The 15,667-nt window shown below is 42.6% G+C and overlaps 1 protein-coding gene across 1 annotated transcript; it reads left to right on the plus strand.

Moving 5' to 3' along the window:
• The first annotated feature begins 9,525 nt into the window (after nt 1-9,525).
• LOC137149532 (olfactory receptor 10C1-like) lies at nt 9,526-14,403 on the plus strand. The gene is made up of 2 exons (XM_067543023.1): nt 9,526-9,549; nt 13,447-14,403. The coding sequence occupies exons 1-2, from the start codon at nt 9,526-9,528 to the stop codon at nt 14,401-14,403; spliced, it is 981 nt and encodes a 326-aa protein (XP_067399124.1).
• The last annotated feature ends 1,264 nt before the right edge of the window (nt 14,404-15,667 follow it).

Below are 15,667 nucleotides of genomic sequence, written 5' to 3' on the forward strand. Positions count from 1 at the left end.
TACTCCAAATGTGGCCTCACCAGTGCCGAATAGAGGCTGTGCTAAAACCCCAATTGTACAGACGTGGAACCGAGGCACACAGAAGCTAAGCAAATTGGCTAAGGCCACACATGAGTCTGTAGCAGATCAGGCAACTGAAGCTGTATGTCCTAAATGCACACTGAGTGGTCTAACCACTAGACCCTTCTTCCACTCTGTCACCCATGATAATGGTGCCCTGGCTGTCCTCTCACTTGCACAGATGTCCAATCCAATGGAATCCAGAAGTACGTACTATTATTCAGTGGTGTGGGGCACTGTATGAACAGCTAACAAAGAGACAGTCCGTCCCGCAAAGAGTTTACAATCCATTGTTCTCTGCTACTTTGATGATGAATGCAGTGTCAATGTGCATAGAGCTACTACCATACCTGATGACATAAGAACAGCCATACTGGGTCAGAGCAATGGTCCATCTATCCCAGTATACTGTCTTCTGACAGTGGTCAATGTCAGGTGCTTTAGGGGGAATGAAAAGAACAGGGCAATTATAAAGTGATCCATCCCCTTTTGTCCAGTCTCAGCATCTGGCAGAGCCATTGATATTGGCTAATAGCCACTGATGCACCTATCCTCCATGAACTTGCCTAGTTCTTTTTTGAACCCCGTTATAGCCCTGGCCTCCACAACATCCTCTGGCAAGGAGTTCCACAGGTTGACTGTGCGTTGTGTGCAGACGGGACAGCCTTTTTTTTGTTTTATCCTCACGACACCCCTGTGTGCTATGGCAGTGCTATTATACACATTGCACAGATCTTGAACTAAGGCTAAAGGCCAGGTTTTAAAGATATTTAAGTGCTTAGTGAGATTTTCAAAAACATCCAGATTCCCATCTCATTGACCTTAACAGGAGTTAGAAACCGAGGTGCCTTTGAAAATCCCATTAGGCATCTGTCTGCATCTTCAGGCACCTGAATACCTTTAAAAATCTGTCTCATGCATGAGTTGTCCAAAATCAAAGGCGCCTCTGGTAGCACAAAGACTTGATCTGAGGTCTCCAAATCTTACACCAGTGTCTGAATCACTGGACAATCCTTCCCCCAAGTGTCTAGCTGGTCTGAGGATTCTCCTAATAGCACAAGAGCCCAAACTCATCGTTGGCGTAATCCCACTGGCTAGAATGGCGTCAGTCTAGGAATAGTTTTGGCCTCCTGCTGCTTACATAGATCTGCCTGGATTCCCCTTGCTGCTGTTTGGAGTAATGACTATCTGTAGATAATAGCTGTTTTGGCTCTCCTGAAGTCGAATTGGCCGTCTCCAAAGATAGCTCCACCACGTGCTACTCTGGGACTCAGGGAGGTAGTGCATTGGGGATATTCCTCTTGTGAGAATGAAGTTATCCATCATCTACTACACTTAATATGGCCAGGTCCTCAGCTGGTGAAATTTAACATAGCTCCATTGACTTCCATGGGGCAATGTCGACACCAGCCGAGGAGAGTGGCCAGGTAGTTTTGTTCTTCCTGCTTCTCACAAGATCTCACCGAGTTACTCAATGAAACACCAGTTCTGTTTTATCCTTCATTATCACCAGGAAATCCATCAGCACCTTCTGTTGCTAGGCATGTAATGTCATGGGCCAAATTCATCCTGGGTGTAACTTTGAGGACACCAGTTGCAATACGCCAGTTGAGCCTGCTGTATTTTAACAAGCCCCTCAGCGACCTGTTTGAAGCTGAAATTCTGTTCCATGACTTTTTAATAATGCCCAGTGGGATCCATTAAAATGAACTTCACTTCACCGTTAGCTGATCAACAGAGCTTAATTTCAAATGGATACTTCAATACAAATTACAGATCAATAACATTATTGTAATAAAAGTTCCTACGGCCACTAGATCAGGTAGTGACCGAGCTTAGATACCAAGGTGATGGGCACATTCGATCAACCTGAGCTGGACAGATAAGAAGCCTTTTTCCAGCACATCAGTCCCTGTTTCAAAGCTGACTGCAGAGTTATTATCTCTGAGGCTGTTTGGCTCAAGAGAACGCCAATTTGCCATTTGAACAAGGCCTGGCAGCAGAGATGCAGTGTGAAGTGTGAGATGAATTGTGGGGTCTCAGACTAGTCCACAGTGGAATGATGGAACTCGTGGAGAATAGGCCCATCCATGGCTATAGGCCAAGAATCAGGGATGCCACCCAGGATGGGGTGACCCTAAACTTCTGACTACCAGAAGCCAAGAGAGGGCTAATTCATTCATAATTGTCCAGTTCTGTAAACTCCCCATGAGGTTCTGGTATGGCCAACAGTTACAGACGGTACTGGGCAAGAGGGACCACAGACTGACCCAGTATGGCATCACTTATGTTCTTATAAAGGTATCCATATGAAAAACAAAAAAGAGTGGGATTTTCCAGTGGGTTAGAGGAATTAAGCATCTGGCTCCCGTTGACTTGAAATTACATTAGGTGCCTAACTCCTTTAGGCCTCTTGGAAATGCCCAGACTAATTCAACATCACAGTTAACACTAATTAAACAGCCTTGTGTGCAGGTTTAGCTGAGGAGCCAGTTACACCTGTTACTTGATTCAGTTTGTGTCCAGACTTTAGCCATTGCAACTGTGTTTATGTATAGCAATGAATTCTGGGAAAAATCTGTACAACTCTCCCATAAGGCTTGAGATGGTAGCGGTGTTCCAGAAGGACATAAACGCAGGTCTATATATGGGGGAAACCCCTATGAGATGTCCAGTGCACAGAAAACTGGAAGGAAGAAGGACTGGACACATGGGTTGGTTTCTCCGCTGCAGAAAATCAGTGTGATGGATCACTTATGGGGAAAAAAAGTGTTGACCAGTTTATGACTCAGTCCGGGCTGACATAATCTTAGCAACCAGTGGCCTGGGTTTTCTGAAGTGACTAGTGAACCTTTAACGTGCCTACTAAGGCACTCCAAATCCCTTGTCACTTCTGAATACTTAGGGTGGGATTTTCAAAATGGTGACAACAGGCAGGTGCCCAACTCCTTCTGAAGGCCAATGGGAGTCAGGCTCCTAAATCCCTTTGGCTCCATTGAAAATCCCAGCCTAACCATGGCTCATGCAGGCGTAAACCATACTTCAAAACACCCACGTTATCAACTCAAAAACAGGCCACCAACTGTGTTAGAAATTATATGGTGTGCAGGGACTTAGAGGCTGAGGGAAGGGTCCTGCCAAAATAAGATTGAGGCATATTTAGGGAGTATGCCCTGAGCTCAGTGAGTGTTAAATTCCTGGGTGTTTTTCAAAGTCTCACTAGGAGTACAAATACTTTTAAAAGTCTGACCCCAAAATATTTGTGCCAGGTCATTCAGCAGAGGTGGGATCAGAACCTCTAACTCCTGAGTTGAACGTTTTACTAATTAACCCATGTAGCCTCTAGAAGGCAATGGAAGAAGGAGAGGTTAAGTTAAGTTTATGCATTTAGGGCCAGATTTTTAAATAAGTATTTAGATGACTCATGGGATCTTCAAAAGCACAGACTCGGGTCAGACGGGCTAGGCAGCAGTTCGGCAGAAAAGGATCTGGGGGTTACAGTGGAAAAGAAGCTGGATATGAGTCAATAGTGTGCCCTTATTGCCAAGAAGGCTAACAGCATATTGGGCTGCATTAGTAAAAGCATTGCCAGCAGATTGAGGGAAATGATTATTCCCCTCTATTCGGCACTGGTAAGGCCTCATTTGGAGTATTGTGTCCAGTTTTGGGCCACCCACCACAGAAAGGATGTGGCCAAATTGGAACGAATCCAACAAAAATGACTAGGGGCCGAAGAACATGACTTATGAAGAGAGGCTCAGGGAACTAGGCTTGTTTACTCTGCAGAAGAGAAGAATTAAGGAGCATTTGATAGCAGCCTTTAACTACTTGGAAGGAGGTTCCAGGGAGGATGGAGCTAGGCTGCTCTCAGTGTTGGTAGATGACAGAACTACGAGCAATGATCTCAAGTTGCAGTGGGGGAGGTCTAGATTGGATATTAGGAAAAACATTTTGATTAGAAGGGTGGTGAAGCACTGGAATGGGTTACCTCGGGAGGGAGAATCTCCATCCTTAGAGGTTTTTAAGATGCATGTTGACAGAGCCCTGGTTGGGATTACTTTAATGGGAGCTGGTCCTGCTTTGAGCAGGGAGTTGGAATAGATGACCTACTGAGGCCCCTTCCAGCCCTCATTTTCTATGATTCTATGTGGGCATCTAACACCCATTGAAATCAATGAGTTTTAGGCATCTAGATATTTTTGAAAATCCCAGTAAATGCCTAAATGCCTTTAACAATATGGCCCTTAATCTTAGCTATTTTTAAAATCCCTTTTCATCTGTGGACCACAAAGAACCTGAATTTGTAAATGGCATGATTAAAATTTTTAAAATTTTCTAAGTGGCTTAGGAGCCTCCATCCTATTTTCAGAAGTAATTTAAGGCCAGATTTGTAAAGGTATTCAGGAGCCGAGTGTTAGGCTTCTAAATACCTTTAAAAACCTGGCCCCTAGGAATGCAGGAATCTAAATATCATGGAAGATCAATGGGCCTTAGGTTCCTAAGTGCCTAAATTGCTTTTGAAAATGGGATTTGGATTGCCAAATCCCTGGGGTTAGATTTTTAAAAGTATTTTAGGCACTTAAAGATATAAAAAGGCACCTCGCAGGACTTTCAAAACCACCTAGGAACCTAACTTCCTTTAAAACCAACAGGAGTTGGGCACCTACATGTTTTTGAAAATCCCACTGGGTGTCTGTCTGCTTTTTTAAATATCTTTGAAAATCTGGCCCTTCAGCAATTTAGAAAATTTGTCATTGTATCAATATGTTCATTTTATAGATGGGGAAAACAGTAGCAGAGCAACAGGAAATGAGTTGATCTAGATCACACATAGGCCTCCTCTAAACTTACCTGAAAATTCGGTGGCAGTCGACGGGAGATATGCAAGCTACATAGAGTAGAGTAGCTTGTTAACTCCTGTCGACTTTGTAATGTCCATTTTGCACGCTGTCTCCACCACGCTGAACTGACAGGAAATGCGTACCCTTCGATGTAGTGCTATGCTTTTTGTCAAGGTGGTTTTAATAAATTGGCTTCCGGATCGACTGAGCGAGTCTTCACTTCTGCTCAATCAATCCGGATAGATCGATCTGACCGTGGTGAATTTGCCTTTGTCACTATAGACATAGCCATAGAGTCAGTAGCAGAGTCAGGAATAAAACTCAGAGGTCCTGACACACAGCAAAATACCCAAATTATTAGATGAAGGGTCACTGTTGCACTTGATGCTATAGCATGGAAAATCAACTATCTCATGAGTTTCCTTCCCGTTTGGAAACAATGGGAAAAAGAGCATGTTTAAAGCCAAGTGTTTAATTCCCCTGGGTTTGACACAGGCTATGGTCTCATCTGAGATGGGCCTCAACACTCACCCAGCACCCCCCACTGACCCGCACTCCCATCTGGTCAGGCACCACCAGAGCCTGGCCTGGCCTGGAGCTGTTGTGCCCAGCCTCTGCCGCCCAGGACCCAGGTTGGCGAACCGTTTGCCAAGCCTGACCGTTCGCGGTGGTGCTGTCCCGGAGACACTCAGGGCCCGGTGGCTCCCAGCACTGGACAGGACCCACATGCTCTGACCGTGAATGAGACCCCCCCCCGAGAAGCCTCCCCTCCCACATCTCTACCTCCCAGGCCACAGCAGGCATATGGCACCCCCACCACGGCTGCGCCTGGCCCCCTGGGCTCCCGGCAGCCACAGGGCCAGAGGGGCTGAGGGGCAGAAAGGCCAGGCAGCCAGGCAGATGGGCATGGCTGGTCTGGCGATGGCTGCAGAGAGGAGTCTGGGGGGGTAGGGGTAAGCGATTCCCATGTCCTCTGTGTGAGGGTCCCCGGGTGGGCATCCCAGCTGAAAGCTCAAACCCTCCCTTCCTGCAAACCACCCAGCGAGCCGGGCCCACGCGGCCCAGCCGTCCCCGCCAGCACCTCCTCTCCCAGGCAGGGAAAGTGTCTATGTTTGCAGGCCTCTCTACACTTGCCAGAGTGTCATAGAGTCCATGTATTTATGACCCAAATCCACCTACTCCCTATCTGTTGACAAGCTGCCTTCCCTGTGCTGTACTGTTTTGATTCCATAATTGAACCCTGTTATCTATAGCTTGTGGAATAAGGAGTTTAAAGGAGCCCTGAGGAAACTATCGAGGAAAACGGTTTTTCACTAGGAGGGTGGTGAAGCACTGGAATGGGTTACCTAGGGAGGTGGTGGAATCTCCATCCTGAGAGATTTTTAAGGCCTGGCTTGACAAGGCCCTGGCTGGTATGATTTAGTCGTGGGTGGGCCTGTTTTGAGCAGGGGTTGGACTAGATACCTCCTGAGATCCCTTCCAACCCTCACCTTCTATGATTCTATGATTGTTTGAACATCAAGTACGGCTACGCAAGATTGTCAGTGTTTTGACATTTTGACGATATTTCTCATTGTAAACTTCATTTCCGATGAAAAGAAACTCCAAAGGCATTTGAAAGAAAGTTTTCACTTAAAACATTTGGGGTTTATTTGACCAGCCACAGCGCTGGATGAATTGTTTTTTAATCATTGGAAAATTTCAGGAAAACTCTGAAATGTAAATGTTTTCCAAAAGTTTGAAAAAACTTTAATCTAAAGAAATTCCAGTGGGCTATTGCCCCACCCTTTTTCTTTGGTTTGGATTTTTCAAACAGTTCTAACGTCAAAAAGATGATAATTAGATTATGCAGCCTGGTTTTACAATAGAGTTACTCTGGGTTTGTATCTATTTGGATGGGCAGACTTAATGGCTCCACTCTGAATGAGAGGAGAATTAGGCCTAATTTTCACCATATTTTACGATATTAATGGGGAAAATGTAAAGTTCTACTGGAGTCTTGAGGACATGAACTGATTGAAGATTCCAGGAAGTACTTGATTAATTGCTTTGAGTTCCTTGGATGATTATTGCCATAGGAAAGGGCTAAGGACCAGATTAAATTATCAGTGTCCCTCTGTATTTATCTGTGACATTCTGAGTATTTTCCCCAGACCTGAAAAAGAGCCTATGTCTTCCACCAGCAGAATTGGTTCAATAAATGATATTACCTCATCCACCTTGTCTCTCTAGACCCAGAGGTACAGGTGTCACTCCAAAGTTACTAGTGCAACTGATGGTCAAATCAGTTTCACTGTAGCTACTCCAGAATGACACCTGTACAGCTAAGATCAGAATCTGGCATTATTATTACTATGATAATTATCAATTATAGCTGTAACTATTTTATCTATTGTAACAGTGTTTTGTGTTGCTCCTTTCAACTGCATCATAGAATCATAGTAGATGAGGGTTGGAAGGGACCTCAGAACCATCTAGTCCAACCCCCTGCTCAAAGCAGGACCAACTCCCAACTAAATCACTTTCATTGTATATTTAAGTAAAAAAAGCCTATTAGTACAAATGCTAAAATATGCCTTATTTTATTTAAAATACCATTGCATTTTTAAAAGGATCACTAACTCAGATATTACCGATGGATTTTATTTGCTTGACAAAGAGCTGAGGACTGGGCTGATGATGGTTTCTAACCAACAGAGGAATGAAGTTCTAGAACAGCATCCCAAGGAGAGCAGTGGAGGCTAAAAACCTAGCTGGCTTCAAGACTGAGCTTGAGAAGTTTATGGAGGAGATGCTATGATGGGACAGCTAAATTTGGTAATTGACTGATCTTTGACTACTAGCGATAAATATGCCAATGGCATGTGATGAGATGTTAGATGGGGCTGGTTCTGAGTTACTACAGAGAATTCTTTTTGGGTGTCTGGCTGATGGGTCTTGCCAACATGCTCAGTGTTTAGCTGATCGCCATATTTGGGGCCGGGAAGGAATTTTCCCCCAGGGTGGATTGGCAGGGACCTTGAGGATTTTTCGCCTTCTTCTGCAGAGTGGGAGTTGATTGTCTAACCACCAATGAGCTTCTGAAAATCTCCCTTTGAGTAAAGACTCATACGATTTAGCCTATGTACTTCAAAGAGAGCTTTACTAAGGATTGGTCTACACGTAAAACTTGTTCTGGCATAGCTATGTCGGTCAGGGGTGTGGAAAAACGACATCTCTGACTGCCATAGCTATTCTGACATAGCCTGCAGTGTAGACACAGGAATGGTGACAGAAGCTCTCTTCTGTCAGCATAGCTAACATTGTTCAGAGAGATACTGTTCCTACACTGGCAGAAAACTCCCTTGGTTGGTGTAAACTATGCCAACACAAGGATGTTATGCCAGTATAGTTATGCCAACATAGCTATGCCAGCATAGGCTCCGTAGCGAAGGTGTAGGCTAAGGAAGGACTGAGTAGAAAATAAGTAAGGGCTTGAAAGATTGGCCCTCACTCATTACTTCATTGGTGCTATTTACACAGATCTGACAACCATTAAAGAAATTGGAAAAGAAAAATTGGGCATGATTAATGAACGAAACCACTGTTTTATGTTGGTGCATCTCCTTGAAGTCAATGGCACAAAAATCCAGCGGAGGGCAACAAAAATGATGAGGAGGCTGGAGCACAAGACTTATGAGGAGAGGCTGAGGGAACTGGGCTTGTTTAGTCTGCATAAGAGAAGAATGAGGGGGGATTTGATAGCAGTCTTTAACTACCTGAAGGGGGGTTCCAGGAAGGATGGAGTTAGGCTGTTCTCAGTGGTAGTAGATGAAAGAACAAGGAGCAATGGTCTCAAGTTGCAGTGGTGGAGGTCTAGGTTGGATATCAGCAAAAAGTTTTTCACTAGGAGGGTGGTGAAGCACTGGAATGGGTTACCTAGGGAGGTGGTGGAATCTCCATCTTTAGAGGTTTTTAAGCTGCAGCTTGACAAAGCCCTCGCTGGGATGATTTAGCTGAGGTTAGTCCTGCTTTGAGCAGGGGGTTGGACGAGATGACCTCCTGAGGTCCCTTCCAACTCTAATCTTCTATGATCTATGATTTTATGATTTTCTTCAGTGCAAAACAGGAATAAAGCTAGGCAAGCATGAGGATCTCCAGCTATCACATTATATCTTCAGTTGATATGCATTATCCTGCACTGTTGGTTGATATTTGGCCCACTTACTCCAATAAAGAACTAATTTACACCAACTGTGGGTCAGCCCCAGTGACTTCAATGAAGGTACATCAGTTTGAACTAGATGGGGACATGGCTTCTTGACTGCAACCGATCTATGTAGATTTGCAGCATCTGTGGATCTGGCCCTATTGACTTTAAAGGATGGCTACACACCATTTACACCAGCTGGGCATTTGGCCTAAAGAGATAAAAACAAGTTAAATGCCAATTTTACTCCCACTGAAAGCAATAGATGTTTTGGCACTGATTTCAAGGGGAGAGAGAATATTCTCTTAATAGCTATGTTATGAATTCGTACAATGGGGAGTCTGAGATGTCTCAAGACCAGTTCCCTAGGGCTGCTAAAGAAGCTGTTAAATACACCAGTTCTATCCATGATCGAATTCTTTGGTAAACAGAGAAATGAGACAGATGTGGGTTGCAGAGGTAGGTGAGAAATTTCTTTATGTTAGTAGAATGATGCTGAATTCCTTTGGATTATTCTGAAGGATGACTCTAGATGTTCCTTTTGTCGCTTGAAGGGACACATGCACTGTTTTAGTTTGCAGCCCTGAATGTTGTGTCGCAGTTAAGGCGTGTCTATATGAACACTTCGTTCATGGCCAGCTGGAGTGTAGGTCTACCTTACACTAGCCTGCCCATGTACTACTGCCTGTGTGGACCAAAGTGGTCACACCCTAAAAATTCCTTAACACATTTCCATCTACTCCTGTTTCATAACCGAGGATGGTCAAAGGAAATTTTAGCATTGAGTAGCAAGGTCTACATGGGTAGTTAGCGCAGATCAGCTAGCGGAAGACTGATTTGCAGTCCTGCTTGCTGCAAACAAAGGGTATATCTACTTTTGAGCAAGGAAATATGATTCTCGAGCACAGTCTCTTGACCTCCGGTACGTATCTGAATGGCTAGCCCAAGCCACATACCTCCCAGCTCAAATGTAGATGTTTCCTAAGTGTTTGTATAGATGTATAGGACCGGAAGGGACCTCAAGAGGTCATCAAGTCCAGCCCTTTGCACTGAGAAATGACCATGTTCACCTAGACCATCCTTGATAAGTGCTGGTCTAACCTGTTTTGACACATCTCTAATGATGGGGACTCCACAGCCTCCCTTGGAAGACTGTTCCAGAACTTAACTACCCTTAAAGTTAGCACGTATTTTCCTAATATCTAACCAAAATCTCCCTTGCTGCAGATTAAGCCCATAACTTTTTGTCTTACCGTCAGTTGACAGTTGAGTACCATTCTCATATTTGAAGACCATTATCAGGTCTTCCCTCTATCTACTTTGCTCAAGACGAAACATGCCCAGTGTTTTTTTAACTTTTCCTTGTAGGTCAGGTTTTCTAAGCCTTGTATCATTTGTTGCTCTCCTCTGGGTTCTCTCCAGTTTGTCCAGTTTCTTAAAATGTGATGCCCAGAAATGGACACAGTACTCCATTTGAGGCCTCACCAATACTGCACAGAGTGGGACAATTATCTCCCGTGTCTTACATACGACACTCCTGTTAATACACCCCAGAATGGTGGCAACATTTTCATAACTGCATTGTTGAGGGACAAGGTGAGTTAATATTTTTTATTGGATCAACTTCTGCTGGTGGGAGAGACAAGCTTTTGAGCTATACAGAGATCTTCTTTAGATCTGGGAAAGGTACTCTGAGTGTCACAGCTAAATATGAGTTCGAATAGATATTTTAGCTTAAGTAGTTAGCTCATATTCTAAGAGACCAGTCATGGTAAATTGGCCTGTGAACAGCTCTGTAGTCATAGGACAAAAAGGGTGGTTAGCGGATTACTGATAGTTTAAAATAAGTCATAAATCCACTGTCTTCATTAAGACCAAGATATTTAATGTCTAGCAAAATTATGAATTTAATGAGTAACTCTCCTATAGTTAAAAGTTTTCCATCCAAAAATGCTGATTTGGTGAAATTAAAACATTATACATGTGAACATATTAATTACATCTATGTTTTCAAGAGGAAATTATAAAATCATTTTTTGACTTTAATATAATAAATATAATATAATATAATATAGCTGAAACAAAATTATTCAACTTTATCAAAATCAAGCATAAAAGCCTCATCTAAATGAATTGTTCTGACTTTATCAAAACAAAATATTTTGAGAAGGTTGAAATAAAATATTTCCAGATTATTTTGTTTTGCATAAGATTCTGAGATTTTGGCTTTTTTGTTCTGATTTGAGATGAAATAAAATTTCAAAATCTGAGAATCTACCACGTGATGTAAATTCTGTCATTTAGTCAGATGGTTAATCGTATGAAACCCTGTCCTCCTCCCAAACATATGAATTGCTCTATTCTCATCTCACTTACATTGAATTTACACTGATGTAGGCACATTGATTTCAGTGTAAGGACTATTTACATCAGATGAAGATCTGCTCTAAGAGATGGAAAGCCACCAAGACGTTACTCCTATTTTACACTGTAACCGCATAGATTTCAACGAATCGCACTGACCTCACATTATTTCTACGGGAGGAAAACTTCACTCTGACGGTTAGAAACATTCTTAATTTCCAGCCTAAATGTATTTGTGGCCAGTTTATCCCCATTTGCTTTTATGCCAGCATGGTCCTTTAGCTCCAGTTGTTCTTCTCCCTCCCTGGTGTTTATCCCCCTGATGTATTTAAGAAGCACCATCAGATCCCTTCTCAGCCTTGTCTTGGGTTAAACAAGACAAGTTCTTTGAGGCTCCTCTTGAAAAATAGGTTCTCCATTCAATTCATCATCCTTGAAGCCCTACTCAGCAGCTTTTCTAGTTTGAATTAGTCTTTCTTGAACTTGAGTGACCACAACTGTATACAATATTCCAGATGAATGCTTTGTATGATGTCATTAATAACTGCCAATCTCGAGCAGAAATATGTTACCTGATAGATCTTAGGATCTCATATGATTTTTTCAGGGACATGTCACATTATTGGCTCATAGTCATTCTGTATTTTACTAAAACACCAAGGCCTTTTCTGTCCTCTGTGAGTTTCATAGAATCATAGAAGATGAGGGTTGGAAGGGACCTCAGGAGGTATCTACTCCAATCCCCTGCTCAAAACAGGCCCAACCACAACTAAATCATCCCAGCCAGGGCTTTGTCAAGCCAGGCCTTAAAAACCTCTCAGGATGAAGATTCCATCACTTCCCTAGATAACCCATTCCAGTGCTTCACCACCCTCCTAGTGAAAAAGTTTTTCCTAATATCCAACCTAGACCTCCCCCACTGAAAGTTGGGACCATTGCTCCTAGTTCTCTCACTTACTACCACTGAGAACAGCCTAGCTCCATCCTTCCTGGAACCCCCCTTCAGGTAGTTAAAGGCTGCTATCAAATCCCCCCTCATTCTCCTCTTCTGCAGACTAAACCAGCCTAGTTCCCTTAGCCTCTTCTCATAAGTCCTGTGCTTCAACCCTCTCATCATTTTTGTTGCCCTCCTCTGGACTTTCTCCAAATTGTCCACATCCTTTCTGTAGTGGGGGGCCCGAAACTGGACACAATACTGCAAATGTGGCCTCACCAGTGCTGAATAGAGGGGAATAATCACTTCCCTCGATCTGCTGGCAATGCTTCTACTAATGCAGCCCAATATGCCATTAGCCTTCTTGGCAATAAGGGCACACTGTTGACTCATATCCAGTTTTTTGTCCACTGTAATCCCCAGGTCCTTTTCTGCAGAACTGATCAGCTCCCAGTTTATATAAAAAATTCACGTTATTAGCACCTCAGTGTATGACCATATGCTTTGAAATACTAAATTTCACCCCATTTCCATTACTCTGGTTCTCAAGATTATCCATTTCTTTCTCTATAATATTCTGATCTTTTTCAGTATCAGCAAGGCCTCCTGACTTTGAGTCCTGAGGAAATTTCACTATCACACTCATACTTTTTGTGCCAAGGCTACTAATGATAATACTAAATAAGATCAAGCTCAAGATTGATCCTTGAGAAAATCTAGCAGTAACCTCACTCCAACGGTTCGCCTTTCATCACAACTTGTTATTTTCTCCCCTTCATCCAAGTCCTTACCTACATTACAATTCTTGTACTAAACATAATCTTCTCCAATGTAACTAATTACTACCCTTGTGCTACTGTATCAAATACCTTATTGAAGTCCAGATATATAAAATCTAACACAGTCCCCTTGTCTAATAATCAGTTATTTGTGAATGATAACAGATGTCTGGCATGATTAATAGATAGATAGATAGATAGATAGATAGATAGATGCCATTTTACTTTACATAAATAATATAGCAAACTCATGTGTAGCCTTTCTTTTTAATTCTTAAGATGAAATATGCTGGGGAAGAGATGAGAAATGACACATCCATGGCCAAATTTGTCCTGCTGGGCTTCTCTAGCCACCCAGACACGAATCTCATGCTATTTGTGGCGTTTCTGTGCGTTTACATCATCACAGTGCTGGGTAATATTCTCATCGTCGTCGTCATCAATGTCGATCCGGCCCTTCACACCCCTATGTATTTCTTCCTCAGCAACTTGTCCTTCCTGGAGATCTGCTACACCACAGTCACCCTACCCAAGATGCTGGCCAATCTCCTCTCAGAAGACAAAACCATCTCCTTTGTGGGTTGTGCAGCACAGATGTATTTCTTTCTATTCTTTGCTGTTACTGAGTGCTTCCTTCTTGCATCTATGGCCTATGACCGCTACAGTGCCATATGCAACCCACTGCGTTACACGGCCATCATGGATAAGAGGTTCTGTATGAAGCTGGCTATAAGCTCCTGGATCTGTGGCATCCTGGTGGCCCTGGGGCATACAACCTTCGTCTTCACACTTCCTTTTTGTGACTCCAATGTGATCGACCACTTTTTCTGTGAGATCCAGCCAGTGCTGAAGCTGGTGTGTAGGGACACCTACTGGAATGAGATCCAGATCATCGTGGCTGCTGCCTTTGTCCTCATGATGCCCTTCTTGCTGATCCTGGTGTCCTATATCTGTATCATCTCCACCATCCTGAAAATGCAGTCTGCCGAAGGCAGGCGCAGAACCTTCTCCACCTGCTCCTCACACCTCATTGTGGTGACATTGTTCTACGGGACGGCTCTTATCATGTACGTGCGCCCCAAATCCAGTTTCTCTCCAGATGTGAACAAGTTACTTTCTCTATTCTACTCAGTGGTGGCTCCGATCTTGAATCCCATTATCTACAGCCTCAGGAACAAGGAGGTGAAAGACGCCTTGAGGAAAACAGGGATGAAGGTATTTCATCCACAAAAATAGACATATTGCCTTCAACTGGATTAACCTGTGGCTCAACTCTCAAGAGACTCTATATTGCTAAAGCGACCAAGAGATATCTGAGCATAACAAAGAAATTTATTGCATCAAATGTTGGGCTGATCAATGTATTTTGAAGTTTGTATTTCAATGAAATTTTTTCCATAAAAATTTCAAATTTCAACAAAATAAAAGAGGATTTTTTTCAATCCCCTTCTTGCCTAAAATCTGTGAAACTTGTAGAAAACCAAAAACAAATGAAACCAAACCAAGAGAACAACAAATAAAATAATAATAATAATAATAATAATAATACAAAATTATATTGCTCCTTCCTCCTTGAGTAGTTCTGACTAAGTATATCTGCATTTCATAGAAAGAGCCCCGATATTTTAATTAGAGTTGGTTGGTATTTTATGAGTTTCCTAAATATTTCTCGTCCAAAAAGTTAATGACAGAAATGTGTATTGGGTAGAGGAACTTGAAAATGCCTTGCAATTCTTTCTTCACCCTCAGTAAAGGGAGTTAATTTTTTATAACTTTGCAATTATTTTCAAAGGTGTGATTGTCTATCCTGTTATATTCACCACTTTTGCAAGACAATGATAAATTTTGTTCAACGAGTGCCTTGTGAGATATCTTTTGAAAATTCATAATCTGTTAGGCATTATTGTCCTGAGAAAATATGTGTATCAGTATTATATGTAAAGTTACAAGATTCTACTCTACAACATTGTTTTAACATGCTCCAAGTTTAAGAGAAGCAGGCCCACATCAGTTTTTCAGAGGCAGTGGTACACTGGCATCCCAACCAGGTGTCAGAGAATTATCAGTGACTGAAGCAGCCATTCTTCAACAACTGGAAGGTGTGAAAGAGAAATTTACATTTCATCGCAGGAACAGTTTAAACCTCACATCCACAAGAGACTGCATATCGCTTGCATCCCAGCAGGAGGTAATCCTCAAAGACGGGAGACGTGGCTGCCAAATCACCTCTCTCGCCATGCATCTCCACTCACAGAATCTACAACACTTGAAAGACAAAGAAAGCATCATTGAACTGGGAGAAGAGTTTCTCTGGTTGGAAGACTTTTCAGCCGGTACAGGCTATTGTAGCATATGGTGAGACTTTTTGCTTTTAAATTCACTTAGCTTGTTAAATTAGGTATTAGTTTGTGTTTTACTCTTTTATTTCTTTTGTAATCAATCCTGACTTTTATGCATCACTGCTTGTAATCACTTAAAATCCATCTTTTTGTATCTAATA

Source organism: Emydura macquarii, unplaced genomic scaffold (assembly GCF_026122565.2).
Source record: "Emydura macquarii macquarii isolate MOO-44397 ecotype Brisbane River unplaced genomic scaffold, CSIRO-AGI_Emac_v2 contig_762, whole genome shotgun sequence".
Taxonomy (NCBI): Eukaryota; Metazoa; Chordata; order Testudines; family Chelidae; genus Emydura; species Emydura macquarii.

What these genes read in the sequence shown, in the direction of transcription:
- LOC137149532 (XM_067543023.1), top strand. Translation starts at nt 9,526, where the DNA reads ATGAGACAGATGTGGGTTGCAGAG. An exon ending in GACAGATGTGGGTTGCAGAG is followed by an intron (nt 9,550 to 13,446) that starts GTAGGTGAGAAA and finishes TTAATTCTTAAG; the next exon opens with ATGAAATATGCTGGGGAAGA.